Genomic DNA, 21,411 nt, shown 5'->3' with positions numbered 1-21,411 from the left:
TGGCAGCTTGGTTAAGCACTCAGTTCTTTTTTTGCAACCTGGTCAGAGATGTTAGGACACACCACTGGAGCAGGTGGGACTTGAACCCTGCTCTCCTTACTCAGAGGTAGGGATACTACCACTCTGCCATAACAGCCCTAAGCGCACAGTTCTGTGTTTTGTAATGAGTCTGTTCGGGGATGTTTTTATACATCCCCCAGAATAGATGGGTCTTGAACCCGGGCTTCCTGGCTCAGGGGTAGGGACAAGAGTAACCAATTCTACCACCCCTTATTAATCGAGATCAACTGGGTGTTAATTATTCATGGCTGAAAATGTGTTGCTGGAAAAGCGCAGCAGGTCAGGCAGCATCCAGGGAACAGGAGAATCGACGTTTCGGGCATAAGCCCTTCTTCCTGTTAATTATTCATGTAATGAGTGTTCACTGAGGATTACCTGTGTTAATATGTATGGAACAGGCTGGAAGAAAGATTGTTTGTTGGAAGTATATGATGTGTAGTGTGCATCTCTGTAAACAACAGTTAAAGTGTATAAAGGCTAGTCTCCAATGTTCTACCTTTCATCCTTGAGTCAGAAGGTTGTGATTTTTGAGCCCCACTATAGGATTATAGCATGTGATCTTCTTGGGACCCTTACCTAACTGATATTTGAAATGGTGGCCACTATTTGGATATTACTCAAGGATATGGGCAGCACAGTGGCTTAGTGGTTAGCACTGCTGCCTCACAGCGCCAGAGACCGGGTTCGATTCCACCCTTGGACAACTGTCTGCATGGAGATTTGCATGTTCTCCATGTATCTGTATGGGTTTCTTCGGGTGCTCTGGTTTCCTCCCACAGTCCAAAGAAATGCAGGTTATGTGGATTGGCCATTCTAAATTGCCCACACAGTCCAGGGATGTGCTGGTTAAGTGGATTAGTCATAGGAAATGCAGGGTTACAGGGATAGGGTTGGCAAGGTGGATTTGGGTGGGATACTCTTCGGAGGGTCAGTGTGGACTTGATAGGCCAAATGGCCTGTTTCCACACAGGGGATTCTATAATAACCTTCATCATCCCCTCCTTAATATATTAACCCACCACCCACCCATATCCCAGTCTGAACTCCAACCTTTCTTTCCAAAATCCTCGAAGTCCCATGTGCTACAACTTCCTGTTTGAATCTGTCCAATCAAGTTCCTATTCATGCCACAGTACTTTCCTTTTAAGTCTCAAATATATTTGTGAATATTATTGCTGCTTGCCTCTCTGTAATCTCTGCAGCTTTTGATAACCCACACCAACTGTTGCCTTTTCACTTTTGTCCACCTCATTAGGAAATCCCTTTGTACTCTTTGATCATAGCCAGAGCATCAATAGCAATGACTTCTCTTCACAAATTAGTAATGTTGTCTCAAGAGTCCTCTGAGAGTCTACCCTTTACTCCCTCCCCATTCTCACGTGGTACTAGCCTCCTCTCCAGGCATGGGGTCAACTATCAGTTATACACTCGCACCCAGCATCATCTCTCTCTTTCCTTCCATTGCTTCTGATTTGTCAGAGCACTTGTCTGACATTTAGGTTGGGTATGCTGCAATTTGATTCATGTAAAAATTAGGAATGCTAAACCTGCAGTTCCACCAACTCCATTCCAGGTCCCAGACTTCAGTCTCAGACTGAAGGCTTTACAATCTGAAAACCCAGCTCATCCAAGCTAGATGTGCCTATCTATACACTTGTATGCACACACCCAGATTTCCGATGCCTTTTGTTTTGAAGCTAGGTGTTTCGTGGTCACCTGGTTAGGAGATGGAAATGTGTTGCTGGAAAAGTGCAGCAGGTCAGGCAGCATCTAGGGAACAGGAGAATCGACGTTTCGGGCATTAGCCCTTCTTCAGGAATGAAGGGCTAATGCCCGAAACGTCGATTCTCCTGTTCCCTCGATGCTGCCTGACCTGCTGCGCTTTTCCAGCAACACATTTCCATCTCTGATCTCCAGCATCTGCAGACCTCACTTTCTCCACCTGGTTAGGAGCCAATCAGAGTAGTTGTACAGCAATTGTTCCTTAGTTCAGAATCCATTGGCTCCATTTTGTCCACTTACACTCTGACTCTTGCTATTTTAAAAAAAGGTCAACATTGCATACCACTCAAAATGAGACTTCAGTAAACACTTTGCACAGTTGTCTTGTTTTAAAGCAGGATCTTACATTTTTAATGCAGTCCAAAATTGAAATAAATATAAAGATGTGGTTTTTACATAACATCCCCTGTCACTATTTCTGACTGTGGCATTTTGACCATTGGCTGTCCTCTCCCTTGCTTCATCATTTACAACCAAACCTTCAGGCACTGAGACCCATTCCTTGCAATTCACTGTCGAAATCCCTCCTCCCTCCATTTCTCCTTCTTTCCAAATGGGCCTAATGAATGTGGAATAGGTGCACACATGGCTGTTAAAATGTATTGCAGAGAATTGTGAAGTGACATATTTTGGTCAGGGGCAATGAGGAGCAGTAACATAAAGACAAGAATACAATTCTAAAGGAGGTGCAGGAATGTAGGGATATGGGGGATACACCTATATGAATTATTGAAGGTTACAGGACTGCTTGGCAATATGATTATAGGAATATGGGAGCACCTGTTTTATAAATAGAGGCATTGAGTACAAATGCAAGAACGATACAATGTCGTTTACACTTGTCAGTCAAAATTGATGTAAAATATGCAATTCTAGACATTACACTTGAGGAAAAAGTCACAGGAATGGTTCCTGAAATATGAGACTTCAGCTGAATGGATAGGTTGGAGAAGCTAGGTCTGTTCTTCACACAGCAGAGAAGGTTGAGAGGAATCTTTATTCCCAGATTTGCGAGGGATCTAGACAGTGTTAGATAGAGAACCTGATCCCATTGGAAGGATTGAGAATTGAGGACACGCAATTAAATGATTTGCAAGAGGGACCATAAGAAAACTTTACTTTTCTTCATTAAGATCTGGAATCTGTTGCTTGAAGAGGCAGCGGGAGCAGATTCAATTGTGGTTTTGAAAATGGAATTGGAAAACACCTGAAGAGAGAAAATGGGGAAAGGGGTGGGCCATGGCTTGATCTAAAACAGTCTTGCTGAAAGCCAGCAGGGATTTGATGGGCTGAATTTCCTCCTCCTGTGCTGTGACCATTCAATGATTCAGTTCTGTTGCGTTGTATCTAAATTTATACACCAACCTTGTCCCCGTAACTTTTCAGAACTTTGAGCAAATGTCAATTAATCTTTTTAAAATTAACTGTTGACCTGGTATCAGTTGCTATTTGAGGAAGATAGTTTCACACTCCCACTACCCTTTTCACATACATGTGTTTGCTAACTTCAAGAGACCATACCCCTCAGTCCTAGACATCCAAACTAGGACAGAATAACAAAATTGCACAAGGAAGCCATTTGTTCCCCTATGTCTGTAGCAGCCAACGGAAATAGCTCTGACTCACTACCCTATCTGTACCACACAATACTTTAAAAAGTTGGATCAAATCAGCCTTGAATATTCTAAATTCCAAGAAATGCAACCGTGATTGTGTCTTAGCTCCTCATAATTTAATCCTTAAAGTCCAGGTTTATTCTGGTAAAGGTCTTTATATCAGCCCCTAAAGGTGTGATGTATGGAATTGCTCACTGTACTCCAGATATGATCTGACCAGTGCTTTGTAAACTGAATCATGACTCTCTGCACTGCTTACACTGCTGGCTGTCTTTGTGTTGTCAGCAGTTTAGGAAATGTATTTCTCTATCCCATCATTTACGACATTAATGCATACAATGAAGAGTTGAGTGCCCAACACAGAACGTGCCTTCTGTCAGATTCTTGTTGCTTAAGCCCATTTCATAATCAGGTCAATAATTTGCCTTCAATTCAGTGAGCTGTTACTCCTCACCATACTTTTTTCATAAGGCTCATCACAGCCATAAGTAATCCATTTGGCAATCAAGCTGCTGTCAACACACTCTAGAGTCAGTCCCATTTCCTTGCTGTATCCCTGTAACACTACACATTTATTTCCCTCAAGTAACTATTAATGTTCCTTCAGAATCAATAATTGTCTTCACTTCCACCCTCATGGTATCAGGTTTTGGGTCATCAGCATTCATTTTATAGAAATGTTCTTCCTCACATTTCCCCTACACACAACCTTAAGTCTATGTCCTCCAGTCCTTGTACCATCAGCTTATGGCAACATATTTTACTTGTTTAACTGATTTAAACCTGGCATGATCTTTTGTTCTCTATAGAATCTTCCCTGAATCTCTTTAATTTCACTGAGTACAACCTCAGCTTCCAAAACAAAACTCTCTAAAATCCCTCAAGACTGGAACCATTCTGGTTCATTGCCTCTGCACTGTCTGAAGGGATGTCACATTCTTCTGAAGTTATGGGGATTATAACTGGACACAATGATCAGAATTGTGCAATTAAGTCCATGTTGCCTCTCTCTAATCCTTCACACTTCCACTGATGTCAAAGTGTGGTGCTGGAAAAGCACAGCCAGTCAGGCAGCATTCGAGGAGCAGGAGAGTCAACGTTTTGGGCATAAGCCCTTCATCAGGTGTTAGGTTCCATCCTGCCCCTTATTCATAACTTGTTGTAGTTGATTGGCACCATCCACATTGTATGCCACATCTCCAAATTTGGTATTGTTGGAAATTTCGAGGTTTTATTCTGTGGTCTGATATTCAAGTTATTTATATGCATCAAAAAAGCAGTGGTCCTCACATTGGAGTCTTGGGAAAAATCACTGTCTACCAAATGTCTATGAAATAGGTTTTTGTTTGGCCTTTGATCATCTGGCAGGTTTCTTTCCATATTTCCTTTGTTGCCCTTGCTACCTCTTTTATCACCTTTACCTTTTTAAATCTGTTTGTGGAATATATATATTACTTACAATATTTATTACATTTATGTCCCGTTGAGAAGGTGGTCATTGTTGTATATGACTGCTAGTACCTCAAAGGGTTAACTGATGTTTCTTCATAAGCTCGTCCATCAGAATATAAAGGATCCTTCCTGGGAGGAACCTAACCAGAGTGAATTGCTATAGCAGTTCTCTATGTATTTCCCAGACTTGTGTACAGTGCTTTAGTTATTGTTCTTAGTGTCAACAGCATGTAATTGTTCAGGATTTTATACTTAATTATAAGATTACTCCTTCCTCCCAGGAGACTATTAAACATCAAAAACAGAAGTTGTTGGAAAAGCTGAGCAGGTCTGGCAGCATCTGTGGAGAGAAATCAGAGTTAATGTTTTGAGTCCGGTGACCCTTCCTCATAAACGTTCTGAGGAGGGGTCACTGGGCCTGAAATGTTAACTCTGATTTCTCTTCGCAGATGCTGCCAGGCTTAATGAGCTGTTCCAGCATCTTCTGTTTTTGTTTCTAATTTATAGCAGCCACAGTTCTTTCGGTTTTTATTTTACTATTAAGTATGTCAGATGTAATGCAACTAACTATTAAGTAATGTATAATAAACTTATTAACTGTTCATCAATGTTGAACCTATTCTTTTGTCTCCGAGAATGTTTGGGCATCCTTCCTCACGTGTTTTCTGTAGTTAAGACTAATACCAACAATAAGGATTGGTGCTAGTGAATGTATCCAGATGGTTCAAGCAGAAACTAACATACATAAGATAGTGAGCTCTGTTTTTGAATTGCTGTTGTCTTTGTGGGGTAGGGTCGTTCTCTCCCTGTCCCATACAAAAAAATGTTGTTGGAAGTGAGTTTCGGATTTTTCACCTGGCATAAAGTACAGAACAGTTCCAAGTCAGGAGAGTGTGTGAGGGGAACTAATGGTTCCCTTATGCATCAGCTGCCCTCGTCTTTCGAAGTGGTAAAGGTTGCAAGTTTGAAAAGTGTTGTTGGTGGAAACTCAGTTAGTTGTTGCAGAATGTCTTACTGATTGATCATGTTGCTGTTATTGTGTGTGTCAGTGTGGAGAGTCAATGTTGAAGGTGGTGGATGAGGCACCATTTGAGTGGCTGCTTTGTTCTGGATGGTGTCAAGTGAGTTGTTGAAACTCACTCATCCAGGTAGAGGGATAGCGCTTTGTTACTTTGTATGGTGGGGCGTGCTGGGAGTGGTGGAGAGTGGCTGTTGTTCAGATTGGGTGGGTGAAGGAGTTAGTAGTAGGCCGTTGTGTTGGATGAAGGTAGTAAGAGGCCAAATTTGAAGGAACTTAAAAGTTATCGGGCTGAGTGAGGTGATGGAGATATCTTGGTTGGAGCCAAAAAAAAAAATTAAGTATGAGGATGGGATGTTCCTAACCAAGATTTTGCTAGAAGGCCACTGTAAGCCAAAGTACAGAAGAGACAGGAGAATGAGATGTTACAGAATCACAGAAATGTTGGGGCTCCGAATGAGGAATCAAGCAGGAAAGATTTAGGCAAGCTCAGATTTATGAATGCTAGAAGTTGGAAGGAGACCTTGGCAGTAGTGGGACTGATTCACCTGAAAATAACAACAAAATGGTTTAGACTATGAGAAGAGGGTGATTTTGTGCAGGAGCGGAAACAAACAGTGACTTGAAAGTGGATGTATGCAGCGATTTTGGAGGCTACATGGGCTCAGGCTGGGGTCAAATACAGTGTGGACTTTGTGAATGTTCTTTTGTGAATCAGTATGCAGGGCCAGGGTGGAGTCAGTGGTGAAGGATAGGGAATGGAGGATAGGGAAATCTGTTAGCCATTTTTCTACAGTATTATATTTCTGCGGCTACAAAAAGATCCCAACTGTGAAGTAAATCGAATATCAGGAAAGAGTGGACAAATTCAGCTTTTACAATCATCAGAGTAATTTGGTAGGGGAGAACTTGACTACTGGTGACAAAAAGGTGCATTTTCCAAAGCTTTTTGACTTGCACTCTTGAGGAAGAAAATCAATATAAAAGCAAATGACAAATTTATATTGTATGAGATTGTATGAGCAAGACTCTAATTGGTAGAGCTGTGGAGAATGCACAAATTACATGATGGCTGGCAGTTAACTGCTCCATTTTGTTTAACTTTAACCAAGGAATTAACCAGAAAATAGCTGTTTTCTATTTTGTTTAGTTGTAACAGGGTACAGTGTCTGCAAAGAACAGGGCCCGGTGTATTAACAGGGAACTTGCACCACACTGTGAGGCCTAGTGACAATGTTTTAAATTGGTTACCAGTGTAATTGCTAACATACTCGGGATTATTTAGCAAGCACTGTCCAATCACAGAATCACATCTAATTTTAGACACAATGTTTAGTTCAGCAGTCAGAGGCTGGTTGAGTATTGTCAGTACCTTGTCCGTTATGAACAGTGAAAGGAACATATTATTTGATGAGATCCCTCAGCCTTTGAAACATATGGCCTCCCTACCTAAAATCTCACAGTTCAATCTAAAAAGAGGATATTTATGGAAGGAACAAATTACTACAGATGCTTGAATCTGTAGTAGAAACAAAAGTGCTGGCGATCACAGTGGGTCAGGCAGCATTCATGGAGAGTAAGCAAGCTAACATTTCACCTCATCGGAACATACAGATCCTTAAATGACATGGATGTGGTAAATGTTAATAGTTAAAACAAGTTAAATAATAGTACCGGGAACATAAATTTGAACTGGTGAAAAGGAAATGTTTATTCAATATTATACATTTTGCAGTAGTATTTGAAATAAGCTACCAGATACATAAAGAGAAGCAGTAACATTAGAGATTGTCAAACAGATATTGAAAGATACAATTGGGGACTGGAAGCTTTAGGTTTGTTGTGTTGAGTGGCTTTTGTTAAAAGTTTAAAGTTGATTTGAGTGGTTCTTTACTTTTTCTTTGACAGACACTGGGAGCTCTTCCAGACCAAGATTCATTCTATGATGTTACAGACTGTCTTGAGCAACAGGGGTTAGAAAAAATCATTCAACGGCATATGAGTAACAAAGGAACTGATCCAGACGTAAAGCAACAGTTTACCATTTATGAGGTAAAATCAGTTTCATGTTATATGTGGAATATGAGAACTGCATTTCGTTGGTAAACATGTGCAATTATTAGTGTTACTACAACTTAATAAATGAAAACGTGAATAGGTTTCTGAGATTTTGTAAGAAACTTTCATTTTAACAGCAATGCAATCAGATTTTGCTCTTCAAAGACTGGGTTTGTCTAGACAGGGCACTTTAAATTTACTGATATAGGGTGAAGCATTGATCATCAGGTGTTTGTCATCACTGCTGGTTGTGCTGATGTGATCAAGCAATGCCACTGAGCCCAACATGTGTCTAATAACATGACAGTATTGTTATCTTGAATGCCTTTTTTTTAATTAAAGGCTGATGCTATTATAGCCCCAAATTCACAATAAATGAGCAGTAAGTTAGGTTGAACAAGTCAAGTTGCAGAATCTTGACAAAATCAGCTAGATTAGTGGAAGAAAAAAATTCTTGAGACTGAAGACTGCCAGACACTTCAGTAGCATTTAATGTCCCTAGTTGTTTGAGACCACTAGGAGATGTTTGATTCTCCACCTCAGCCAAAGTGAAGATTTCTCAGCTTCAAGCTTTCGCATCCACAGTGGACTCTCTGTAGGCCACAGTGGACTCTCTGTAGGCCACTACAGAATTGAAAAGCAGATCAGTATAAGCAAGAGAGGATAAAAGAGAAGAGAGTGATACCAATTTAGGGAACATGCATCTTACTACCTACTGAAGAGAAAATGAGGTCTGCAGATGCTGGAGATCAGAGATGGAAATGTGTTGCTGGAGAAGCGCAGCAGGTCAGGCAGCATCTAGGGAACAGGAGAATCGACGTTTCGGGCATTAGCCCTTCCTGAAGAAGGGCTAATGCCCGAAACGTCGATTCTCCTGTTCCCTAGATGCTGCCTGACCTGCTGCGCTTCTCCAGCAACACATTTCCATCTCTTACTACCTACTGTCCACTTTCCAAAGGAACATGTAGGGAACCCAAACCCCCCACTGCTGTGTCAATGGCTCTGAAGTGATGGTTATAATTAATTTTTGTGGCACTGGGTCATTCCAGGAAAGATCTCAGAAGCCATCACCCAAAATGCAGTAAGAGGATGGGTTCATCAATATGACTGATGGCTGTAAACTGGACATGTGTGGTAGGTTATAATATATTTAGAAATGACAATCATGGTGAAGGAGGGGAGGAGGTTAGCTGTATTAATCAGATGTTGCATAATAGTAGCAGGAAAAGACACAACCAAAAAGATAGAAATGGAATCCATGTGGATTGCGTTCAATGGCAGGAAGATCAGGCACACTATTAGGAATAAAATATAGATTGACGGATTGTGGTTAGGGCATTGATAAGGAAATCTATGAAAGGAAGTCTAGGAATTGACTACACAATTTAATCATGAGGATTTCAACTGTCCCCACATACAGCGGCAGAGGGGGGGGGAGTGAAAAGCGAGATATGTATGGGATTTCTACAATGTTTACAAGATTTTTTTCCAATCTAAGGGACACGAGATTATCTGGAAATAGTGATTGCGTTCTAATTAGGCTTAAGATAATGATTTAAAATGATTTGGGTTCAAAGAACAAATTGATAGATTGGACAAAAACTGCTATAAAAAAGGTTAGAGCCACGGAAGATGAGATTAACTAGAAACAAAATGTCTAAAACATTGGACTGTGGTGCATAATATTTAAGGCACATTTAGTAAAATAGTGTAGCATTCTGTGATGAGAACAGACTAGCCAAGAACAAGATGGCATGGATAAATTAAACAAGGTAGATAAAATTGAATCCAAAAAAAAAAGTATGTCGACTATATTAACAGTAAAGAAGGATGGCAACAGTAAAAAGAATTGGGAAAGTAGAGAAGAAATATCAATGGATATCAAAATAAATAGCAAACCATTCCAAAGCATGCATTTATCAAAGGAGAATTAAGATGGGAATAGGGTCTTAAAGGTTCAGTAAATAAATAATTCAGCAGACTGTTCCTAGACCCTGCACAATTTGGTAATGGTGAGAAATTTGGGAGAATCGTGTGAAAAGTTGAGTGAGGCCTTTCTCCATGTAACAAGTTATGTTTTTGAATTAAATTCCATATGTTGAAATGAGGTTCTCACTAGTGAGTGGCAGGAGAAAGACACACCAACTTTCCTTTCCACTGTCCAAAGGCTTAATTTAGTATTGCTCATAAGCCACAAGCTTTTCAGCCACTCAGGAGCCAATCAAATAGTTTTTGACAAGATGGTGGCATTTTATTTGTTGAGTTTGTGACCAATTAGCAACCTGTTGGTAGTTGAATCCCACTTTGTGTACAGACTCCTTGAGTCAGGGTTTTCCCTTTCATTCCTTTTCCAACTTCATACAAAACAACAGTGTAAACACAACTTGCATTGAGTTTCAGCAGCTTGCTCTTCTTCAGAAGAACTCCAATTTCTTCCTCAGATCTTCACTGTAAAATGGTTCTTTTCCCCATTCAATTCACAATCAAAAATAAAGTAAAATATAAAGATTAAATTTTGCACTTGTAAAGAACATTTGAATCAAAGGAGGACCAATAACCCAAAAATGCAGGGTAGGAGTTAAAGGAAGTTTGTTAGACTAACTGAAAATGGGAAGTGGTGTTCCACAGGAATCCGTGCTGGGACCACTGTTGTTAACCATATGCATAAATGATATTGACTTTGCAATTGGAGGTCTCATGTAGAAACTTTTATGTTCTCTGTCGATGTGTGGCTTTTTGATCCTGAGATAGTGAGATAAAACAAATAATTTGTCTTGTTTGCTAGCTATAAATTTATAACTGTGGTGGCATGCATGCCAAATGTAAACCCAAGCTGTGGGTTTGCTGTAGGTGTTATTCTTGTACATTGAAAGGAGAGAATGGCGTCCAGACCACTAACTAATGGTCAGGTTGGAATGCATCTGCATGCTAGAGGTCAAAGGCCTTAGAAATACTCCCTGTGTTCTATTGTGAGTAAAATGCTGAAGTAATATAATTTCATGCCTTCTCATTTTCCACAAAGAAGACGTACATTTTGCCCCACATGATGGAACCATAAACCTGCACTTTATTAGTGTTTATTTTAAGCCAGATCAAATGGATAACAGAATTAATCAAGTAGAAGCTTCAATATTTAGGTCTATGGTCTGGCAGAGTGTGTGTAATACAGCTTTGCTTTGATGAGTAACACATGGTGAAAACTTCAGAGAACTCTGAACAATCAGAGAATGATCAGTGATGTGGTTCACCCTTCCTCTCTTTTGAATAGTTTGCATTTCTAGTCAGGCAATTTACTAATTTGTTTTTCTTTCCTTTTTTACCAGATTCCAGTAAATTAGGAATATAATCTTTTATGTATGCATTAAATTACATTATTTTTTTAAAAAGTCTTTTATCATTGCTGCATGAGTTTAAGAAAAGTTTTTTTTTCTACATGAAGGTTTGGCATCCCATTCTTTAATTCCCCAGTAACCTTGATCTTCACCAGGCTATGCAGTATTTTTGGAGGGTAGTTAACCTTTTTTTTGACAACTGAGAGGTCAGGAGCCATCCCAAGGCCCATTGGTTGAAAATAACACAAGTGACAGCAAGTATGTCACTATTGCCAACATAGTAGCCTCTCAAACTAAAAAACAAATACCTACATCACAACCCCACTATTTTAGGATTAAAAAGCCACACATTGACAGAGAACATAAAGCTTTCTACATGAGACCTGCAATTGCAAAGTCAATATCATTTATGCATATGGTTAACAACAGTGGTCCCAGCATGGATTCCTGTGGAACACCACTTCCCAAAATGTTGGACACCTTGGATGAAGATTGAGTAAAGTCCATAAGATGTAGGAACAGAATTAGGCCATTTGGCCCAAAGACCTGAGTAAGAATGAGCCAGAGCAGGACACAGTGTGACAGCATATTATAAGATGGTACACTTTGACCTTAAGAGGAAAAGGGAAGTTCAGGGAAACAGTCATCACCATAATGTGGGTGAGGTAGAGGTGCTGAAAATTTGAGGTATCTTACATGTTTCTTGCATCAGGTGCAGGAATTAGTGGAAGACCTGCATTTATGATGATGTAATCAACTGATCATTGATCTCTTTCCTGTTCAATAGTTCCCATTAATAAAGTTATAAACTCCATCTCTATTTCCTTGGGATTTATTTTGAGAATGAATACCATATACTAAAGTGACTTTGTTGACCTCAAACACACTCCTCCTCCATTACAATCCAGGCACTTCCTGGCATCAAAAGTATAAACTTTTGCTGCTCGTGTCATTTCGCAATGGAGAATGAACATCCTGAGTACCCAATTTTGAGTCATTTTTGGAGAAATGGATTTTAAAATATGTTTATTCTTTAAATTGATTCCTATCTTTGAAGGTTGAAACTGCTTTAAACAGGATTTATTAAAATTTGCTGGTTGTCAAAATAATTTTGGATCTGGCAATCTTTCCCTTTTGCTAGGGCCAGAAGATGTACTGCCCTATTCTTTAGGATTTTCTGGTATATATTCCTTTAAGCAGATTTGCTTTTCAGACTGGAGGCCTGTGACCAGTGGTGTTCTACAGGGAATGGTACTGGGTCCACTTTTGTTCGTCATTTGTATAAATGTCTTGGATGAGAGTATAGGAGGCATGGTTAGTAAATTTGCAGTTGACACCAAAGTTAGTCATGTAGTGGATAATGAAGAAGGATATCTAAGATTACGAGAGATCTTGATCAATGGGCTGAGGAGTGACAGGTGGAATTTAGTTTGGATAAATGTGAGGTATTGCATTTTGGTAAAACAAACAAGGCCGGAATTTATACAATTAAAAGTAGAGCCTTGTGTAGTGTTGTAGAACGGAGAGACCCAGGGTTTCAGGTACATAATTCTTTGAAATTTGTGTCAAGGTAGACAGAGTGGTTAAGGTATTTAGCAAGCTTGCCTTTTTTGCTCAGATGTTTGACAATAAGAGTTGGGACATCATATTGAGGTTGTATAGGACATTGGTGATTTTCTGGTCGCCCTGGAAGGTACGGTGGCTCAGTGGTTAGTACTACTGCCTCACAGCACCAGAGACTTGGGTTTAATTCCATCCTTGGGCAACTGTCTGTGTGGAGTTTGCACATTCTCCCTGTGTCTGTGTGGGTTTCCACTAGGTGCTCTAGTTTTCCTCCCACAGTCCAAGGATGTGCAGGTTAGGTGGATTGGCCATGCTAAAGTAGCCCATAGAGTCAAGAGCTATGCAGATTGGGTAGGTTAGACATGGGAAATGCCGGGGTTAGGGTAGGGGGATGGATGTGGGTTGGATGCTCTTTGGAGGATTGGTGTGGACTGATTGGGTTGAATGGCTTCCACACTATAGGGATTCAATAATATTATTCAACTTGACAGGATTTAGAAAAGATTTATCAGGATGTTTGTCAAGAATGGAGGATTTGAATTATGAAAATAGCCTGGATAGATTGGGACATTTTTCATTGGAGTGTAGGAGTTTGAGAAGTGACATTATCTAAGTTTATAAATCATGAAGGGTGTAGATAAGGTAATTAACATAGGTCCTTTCCCTAAGGTTTGGAAGTTCAAAACTAGGAGACATATTTTTAAAGTGAAAGGAAAACGATTTTAAAAAGATGTCATGGGCAACTCCTTTAACACAGAGTGATTTGTATGTGGAATGAACTGCCTGAGGAAGTCGTGGGTGCAGGAACAGTTTATAACATTCAAAAGACATTTGGGTAAGTACTTGAACAGGAAAGGTTTGGAGGGATATGGGCCAGATGCAGGCCGGTGGGCTTAGTTTAGTTTGGGAAGATGATCAACATGGACAGGTTGGAACAGAGAGTCTGTTTTCATGCTGTATGACTGTATGAAGGTTTCACACCAAAATCTATCCTCCTGTGGATCTGTGAGATAGGTTGACAAGGCAGTCACTCAACAGAAGGTTAGGTTCAAAGTGAGGAGGATGCTTGCCCCAGAGTACATTCTGTGGTAAGAAGCCATGTGTAACATGGGGAGACCATTGAGAACCCTCCTACTTATTTGCATAGCTGCATAGTTATAGGCCTCATCGGAAGGATTGTAGCCAATCAAAGTGTTCAGTGCTGGGAATCGGTCTTGTGACTGGTTACTGCCCACTGCCAGGATAGTCCAATCGGGTGAGAGATTGATGATGTTATTCGTCTGAAACCCATTTGTTGTTTGTGTGATTCCAGTTTGTGGACTGTTGATCTCAAATATTCCTAGCCATGCACAGCCATTTATCGCTGTTCTGTCAGTCTGAAATACTCAGTGCTGATGCACATAATCCAGTCCTCTCATTAGTTTATATACCTCCCTCAGGATTCCTGTAGTTCTGCGCTACTCCAATGTATGCAGGCACAGTTCTTTAAACTTATCTGTGGGACTAAGATGCTTCAAGATGGAGATTACACATGCCGATTCATTGTGAACCTTGCTGAAGGACATTACATTCCCACTGCATTAAGGGACAGAGAAATGGAATATGGAATCTTGAGTTTGAATTTCTGTAATTGTGTCAAATTGGCAACAAAACCATACTACAACAACATCATAATTGGGGCAGAAGTAGACCATTCAGCCATCAAGTCTGCTCTGTCATTCAGTGAGATCATGGCTGATTTGATAATCCTCAACTCCACTTTGCTACCTTACCTCCACACCATGCCAACTTATATAAAGAATTTTTAAAAATCTAAATCTGTCAAGTCCCCAAGGAGCCTTTTGTGTTTCAGTAGGTTCACTGCTCATTCTTCCAAACTCCAAATTCCAAACTCTTAACCTACTCAACCTCACCTCATAAGACAGTCCTACCGATACTGGTATCAGCCTCATGAACCTTCTCAGGATTGCCTCCAATGCCAGTAAATCCTTCCTCAGATAAGGGGCCCAAAATTGTACATTGTATTCCATGTGTAGTCTACTGAGTGTCTTGCATCACTTTAGCAAAACCTCTCTATTTATATGCTCCATTTCCTTTGAAATAAAGGCCAGCATTCTATTTGTCTTCCCTAATATCCACTGAACTTGTTTGCTAGCTTTTCGTGATTTATACATAAGGACTCCCAAAAGCCCCAGCCTGATCAGCCTCTCCCTATAGCTCAAATCCACCAACCCTGGCAACATCCTTGTACATCTTTTTTGAACACTTTCAAGTTTCACACTATCTTTCCGATAGGAAGGAGACCAAAATTGCACGCAATATTCCAACAGTGGCCTAACCAATGTAATGTACAGCTGCAACATGACCTCCCAACTCCTGTAATCAATACTCTGATCGGTGCTGGGTCCTCTACTTTTTGTCATTTACATAAATGATTTGGATGCGAGCATAAGAGGTACACTTAGTAAATTTGCAGATGACACCAAAATTGGAGGTGTATTGGACAGCAAAGAGAGTTACCTCCGATTACAACAGGATCTTGACCAGATGGGCCAATGGGCTGAGAAGAGGCAGATGGAGTTTAATTCAGATAAATGCGGAGTGCTGCATTTTGGGAAAGCAAATCTTAGCAGGACTTATACACTTAATGGTAATGTCCTAGGGAGTGTTGCTGAACAAAGAGACCTTGGAGTGCAGGTTCATAGCTCCTGGAAAGTGGAGTCGCTGGTAGATAGGATAGTGAAGAAGGCGTTTGGTATACTTTCCTTTATTGGTCAGAGTATTGAGTACAGGAGTTGGGAGGCCATGTTGCGGCGGTACAGGACATTGGTTAGGCCACTGTTGGAATATTGCGTGCAATTCTGGTCTCCTTCCTATCGGAAAGATGTTGTGAAACTTGAAAGGGTTCAGGAAAGATTTCCAAGGATGTTGCCAAGGTTGGAGGATCTGAGCTATAGGGAGAGGCTGAACAGGCTGGGGCTGTTTTCCCTGGATCGTCAGAGGCTGATGGGTGACCTTATAGAAGTTTACAAAATTATGAGGGGCATGGATAGGGTAAATAGGCAAAGTCTCTTCCCTGGGGTCGGGGAGTCCAGAACTAGAGGGCATAGGTTTAGGGTGAGAAGGGAAAGATATAAAAGACACCTAAGGGGCAACTTTTTCACGCAGAGGGTGGTACGTGTATGGAATGAGCTGCCAGAGGATGTAGTGGAGGCTGGTACAATTGCAACATTTAAGAGGCATTTGGATGGGTATATGAATAGGAAGGGTTTGGAGGGATATGGGCAAGGTGCTGGCAGGTGGGATTAGATTGGGTTGGGATATCTGGTCAGCATGGACAAGTTGGACCATAGGGTCTGTTTCCATGCTGTACATCTCTATGACTCTATAAATAATATTCAGCTCTTCCATTCTTCCTGCCAAAGTGCATCACCTCATATTTTCCCACATTAGGTACACCTGCCAAGCATTTTCCCATTCACTTAACCTGTCTGTTACCCTCTGCAACCTCTTTGTGTCATTCGCAACACTTACCTTTCCACCTATTTTTGTGTCATCCACAAACTATGGCTATGGTATATTCATTTTCCAGATCCAAGTAATGAATATATATTGTCAATAATTGTAACTCCAGTACTGATTCCTGTGGGATACCATTAATTACACATTGCCATTATGAAAATGACCCTTAATCCCAACTCTGTCTCCTATTAATTATCTCTGACAACACTAATATAGTATCTCCAACATCATGGGCTCATATCTTATTATGTAGCCAAATGCCTTATCAGATACCTTTTGAAAATCCAAATATATTACATCCACTGCTTTCCCTTTCTCTATCCTGCTTTGTTACCTCCTCAAAGAATTCCACTAAGATTGCCAGGCATAATTTCCCTTTCATGAAGTTTGATCATATTATTTAATTCTAAATGCTCTGCTATTTGTGTAATGGACTCTAACATTTTCCGAATAATAGGCATTCAGCTGACTGGACTACAGTTGTCTGCTGTTATCACTATCCTTTTTTGAGTAAAAGGTGTTATATTGGCACTTATCCAATCATCTTGGATTTTTCTGGAATTGAATGATTCTGAAAGATTACCACCAATGCATCCACCATCTCTGTAGCTACTTCCTTGAAAATCCCTGGATACATCCCATCAGGTCCAAAGGACATTTCAGTCTTTAGCCCTATTTACTCTATGTGCTCATTTCCCTACGACTTTTTCTCCAGTGATAATCATCTTACTTATTTTTTCTCATCTATTTGCCCCTTGACTATTTAGTGCTTTTGGAATGCTATTCCCCAACCCCATCCTCTAAGGTGCCAATGTTTTCTTTGGCTTTTCTCAACTTTTTAAATATATTTCAAGAAGCTTCTTGATATTACTTGCAAGTTTACTGTCAAAGTTATCTTCTCCTCTTTAAATTACTATTTGGTTATCTTTTGTTTTTTTTTAAACTTCCACAATCCTCTGCATTATCACTAATCTTTGTCATATTATGTGTTTTTTATTTCAATGTGATGCTATCCTTAACTTGTCTGAATAACCATGGTTGGCTTAGCCCCTTCCTAGAATCGAAATTCCTCACTGGGGTAAATCTTTGCTGTGAGCCATAAACTATTTTCTTAAATGTCTGCCATTGTTCCTTGATCGTCTTTGCTGTTGAACTCTTTTCCCAGTCCATGCCAGCCTCATTTCTTTGTAGTTATCCTTGTTTGAGTTTTTGTTTCTAACCCAAGTTCCTCCCTCTCAAATTTTATGCTAAATTCTGCCCTATTATGGTTACTGTTTCCTCAGGGTTTTTTTTACTCTCTGATCATTGTTAAACTTTCCTCATTACACATTACCAGATCAAAAGTAGTCTGAATCTCTGATCGGATCCACAATATATTGATCTGGGAAACTGTCCTGAACACTTATGCTTCCTCATGGCTTCCCCTGCCAATCTGACTGCTGCTTGTGGCTGCAGAGAACAATATCGATGCCCCTACCACAACTATATTCCTGATTCCTTCACCCATATGTGAATAGCTCCCTGTACCAAGGTGCCATGGTCATCCTCCCCGAAGGCCCCACTCTTTCCCACTTCTACTGTTGGACAAGTGTAAGGGCTGAGACTCCTCAATTATAATCCCCTGGATTCTCTTGACTGTCTCACCAGCAGTCGCACCCTCCTGTCCCTGATCACGGGCCAATTTTGAACGACCTAATCTGAGGGATGTGACCGCCTTTTGGCTCAAAGTGTCCAAGTAATTTAGCTCTTCCCTGATGTGCAGCCATATCTGTAGCTCAGACTCTAACTCCTCCACTGAGCTGCAAACACCTCCAATAGATATTTGCGCTTTGGATCACTTTGCTGTACAGCAGCTCTCCCATGCTGCAGCAGCAACACTAATCCTGCCAATCACTATCATATTTGATTTAATTTATAAAGTAATTACTCAAGATTCCATGCTCTTTACCTTTATGATGCATCATTTTTAAAAACAGAAAAATAACATCAGTATTAATTTAATACTTAAGTTTTTTTAAAAAGGAAAGATAGGAAAAAAACTGGAGCCCTAAACATAAACTGAAGACTTTATTTTAAAGATTAGATATAAGGATACTGTCTACATTTACATGCAGTTGTGGTCTTGGCTTGGAGCCACTGTATGCTGCACTTTTTGTTTGATTTGGCTATTTCTAAATTGCTCTACTACCAGTGTCTTTTCATACCAACTTGTAAATGCATTGCTTTATCTCATGTTGTGCCAGCTGCAGTTTAATGCAGGACTGTTCTTGAATCCCAAAGAAGTTAAGTTCAGAGTAAGGATAAGGATTTTAGAAAGCATTTATATATTTAGCATTTTGTAAACAGCGGTGATTTATACTGTCTGCTGTACTTGGTGTCCCTCTTCAGTTCATGCTTTCTCCCAGATTTGTCCGCTATTAACATAATCTGACTTTCTCTCTTTGCTATGCTTTACTGAAACCAGTTTGTCTGATGTAGTTAATCATAGAACCATAGAATCCCTAGTGTTGAAATAGGCCCTTTGGCCCAACAAGTCCACACCAACCCTCCAAAGTGTAACCCATCCAGACCCTCTCCATTCACCCCTGACTAACATTCCCAACCTACACATTCCTGAACACTATGGGGAAATTCAGCATGGCCAATCCATTTAACCTGCACATCTTTTGGATTTTGGGAGGAAACCGGAGCACCTGGAGGAAACCCACGCAGACTCGGAGAATGTGCAAACTCCACACAATCACCCAGATCCCAATACTTGTATTAATGCTGATATCTGATGGTGACTTCCATCTAGTTTCTCCTATTGAGTTCTGAGGAAGGGTCATCGGATCCAAAATGTTAACTCTGACTTCTCTTCACAGATGCTGCCAGACCTGCTGAAGTTTTCCAGCAACTTCTGTTTTTGTTTTTGCTTTACAGCATCCTCAGTTCGTTCAGTTTTTATTTAGTTCTTCCTATTGTTGTTTTGTCAGTTCATCATCTCTGCTTTGCTCTGGGAGTCTGTTAGTTTGGCTCAGTCCAAATTAGTTCATAATCAATCTGCCATCAGTTAGATGGATGAATAAATCTTGGTGCTGCAAGGGAATTTTATCTACTGCTGATGTGTGGCAAACTATTACTATTGAGATCAGTTAGAAATGTACTGCTTGTAACCAGGCCACAATTCTCTGTCAAAATAATGCTGAAGTAAACAATTGTCACAATTGTTAATGCACAGATGCTGTAGCAACTTTAGGAGAGGGACAATTGCAAGGTAAATCCAGCCTCTTAATTAAAATTCATGCAATGACATGAAGTAACTGTAATTGTACAGTAGATATGAAATGATCAGACTACAGACAGTTGTGCCTTGTCCAGCTCAGTTTAAGTACTTTTTAATAATGTGGTATGCACTAATTATAGCAAGTCAACTTTCCTGGCACTGAAAATGAATGCTTACAAGTCTCATTCCTTCAGGGTTTAGTTTTTGGACCTTTTAAATATAGAACATTTTTGTTTTGCTTGTTTTTCCTTTCTGTCTCTCTCCTTATCTCTTGATCCAGTCCTTCCCTCTGTTAGGGTGCAGTTTTCCAGGCCCAGAGATAGGATGATGGCGTTACCTGCATCTGAATATCAGTTAATGGTCTCAATGGTGTTCTTCCTGGTCTGCAATTATCTCCGCTCCTGATAGGATGAGAAAGAGCCGGCCCGCTCAACAGATGTACTCATAGAATCACAGAACTCCCACAGTGCGGAAGCAGGCCATTCAGCCCATCAAGTCCAAACCGACCCACCCAGATCCACCCGCTATATCCACAACCCTGCGTTTCTCATGGCTAACTCACCAGCCTGCACATCTTTGGACTCTAGGAAAAAACCAGAGCAGCCGGAGGAAACCCAAATGGACACTGAGCCACCGTGCCGCCCGGCAGTGATGGAGGCAGTCTGCCACTGGGGGGTGGGGGGGTGGGGTGGCGCAGTCTGGAGAGAGATTGCAAGCATACAGAATAAGAACAGGAATAGGCCAGTCAGCTCCTCCAGCTGTCAGTAAGATCATGGCTCCTCTGTTTTTTGTTTCAAATTCCACATTCCATTTCTGCACTTTTGGGGCTCTGAAGTCTAGTGGCAGGGAGTCACCTCTCCCTGCCTTTGTGTCCAACCCTCCTTCTACCCCATACCTCCATCACTGCCAGCCAGTCTCTTTCCATTCCACCCCAGAAACTCTCCCTGCCCCCAAACAGCACTTACCATCGCCATCAGAGATCCTTAGTTGAGGCTCCACAGCTTCCAACAGCCACCAGACACTGGGAAGTGGAACCGCAGCAGGTTCGAGTGCTGTTGGCCTCTGATTGGCTGGTATCACCATGTGGCTAGGACGTCCTGGTCCGGGATATTAATTCTAGCAGAAAGCCTGCAGGTGATCACCTGTCTGCTTTCCGAAAGCTCGGGCAGGCGTTCCCATCCTTGTTTCCCTGCTGGGAAACTCCTGCTTTCATACTTAGTCTGAGCAGGTAGTTTCGGCCTTGGCTTCGCTCTCTGTAACTAATCTGAGATTGAACTGACCCTCTTTAACTTACACTTAAGCCTCAAGTATTGCTGAAAAGACATGAGTTTTGTCAAAGGATTTTGTCTCTCACCGATCAGGATATTTCGCAAGATATCCAGAAGTAACAGGAAAATAACATGCACTATGAGAGGACAGTGCTGATTGGTTGGCAAGTGGACTCTAATTGGTAGAGATGTTGCCCATGGTGTATCAAGCAGTTATTGATGACTGCAAAAAGCAAGCTGCTGACTGTACTGAATCACCTCATGCTTGCAAAGATCACAATTTAGCTTCAAACATTAGATGCGATTCTGCAATTGGACATCATTTGCTCCATAATCCTGAGTGTGCAAAACGTTCTTTTGGAATACACAGGGCCCCGTTCTTCAGCTCTGATGAAGAGTGTCCAGACTCAAAGCATTAGCTTACTCTGTCTCCATGGATGCTACCTGACCCTCTGTGATCTCCAGCATTTCTTGT

The 21,411-nt window shown here is 40.8% G+C and overlaps 1 protein-coding gene across 5 annotated transcripts in view; it reads left to right on the top strand.

Moving 5' to 3' along the window:
* fhod1 (formin homology 2 domain containing 1) overlaps window positions 1-21,411 on the top strand; it is a 320,810-nt gene that overhangs the window by 199,907 nt on the left and 99,492 nt on the right. For all 5 annotated transcript variants that reach the window (XM_043707127.2, XM_043707126.2, XM_087995958.1 and 2 more), the window contains one exon: window positions 7,837-7,980. In XM_043707127.2, coding sequence (XP_043563062.2) covers window positions 7,837-7,980 — 144 coding nt within the window. The remainder of the gene's footprint in view (window positions 1-7,836; window positions 7,981-21,411) is intronic.

This window comes from Chiloscyllium plagiosum, unplaced genomic scaffold (assembly GCF_037043375.1).
Source record: "Chiloscyllium plagiosum isolate Xiang-an unplaced genomic scaffold, Cpla_swu_hap1 HiC_scaffold_17, whole genome shotgun sequence".
Taxonomy (NCBI): Eukaryota; Metazoa; Chordata; class Chondrichthyes; order Orectolobiformes; family Hemiscylliidae; genus Chiloscyllium; species Chiloscyllium plagiosum.
The sequence above is the reverse complement of the archived record's forward strand: the minus strand, read 5'-3'. Positions and strand labels throughout refer to the sequence as shown.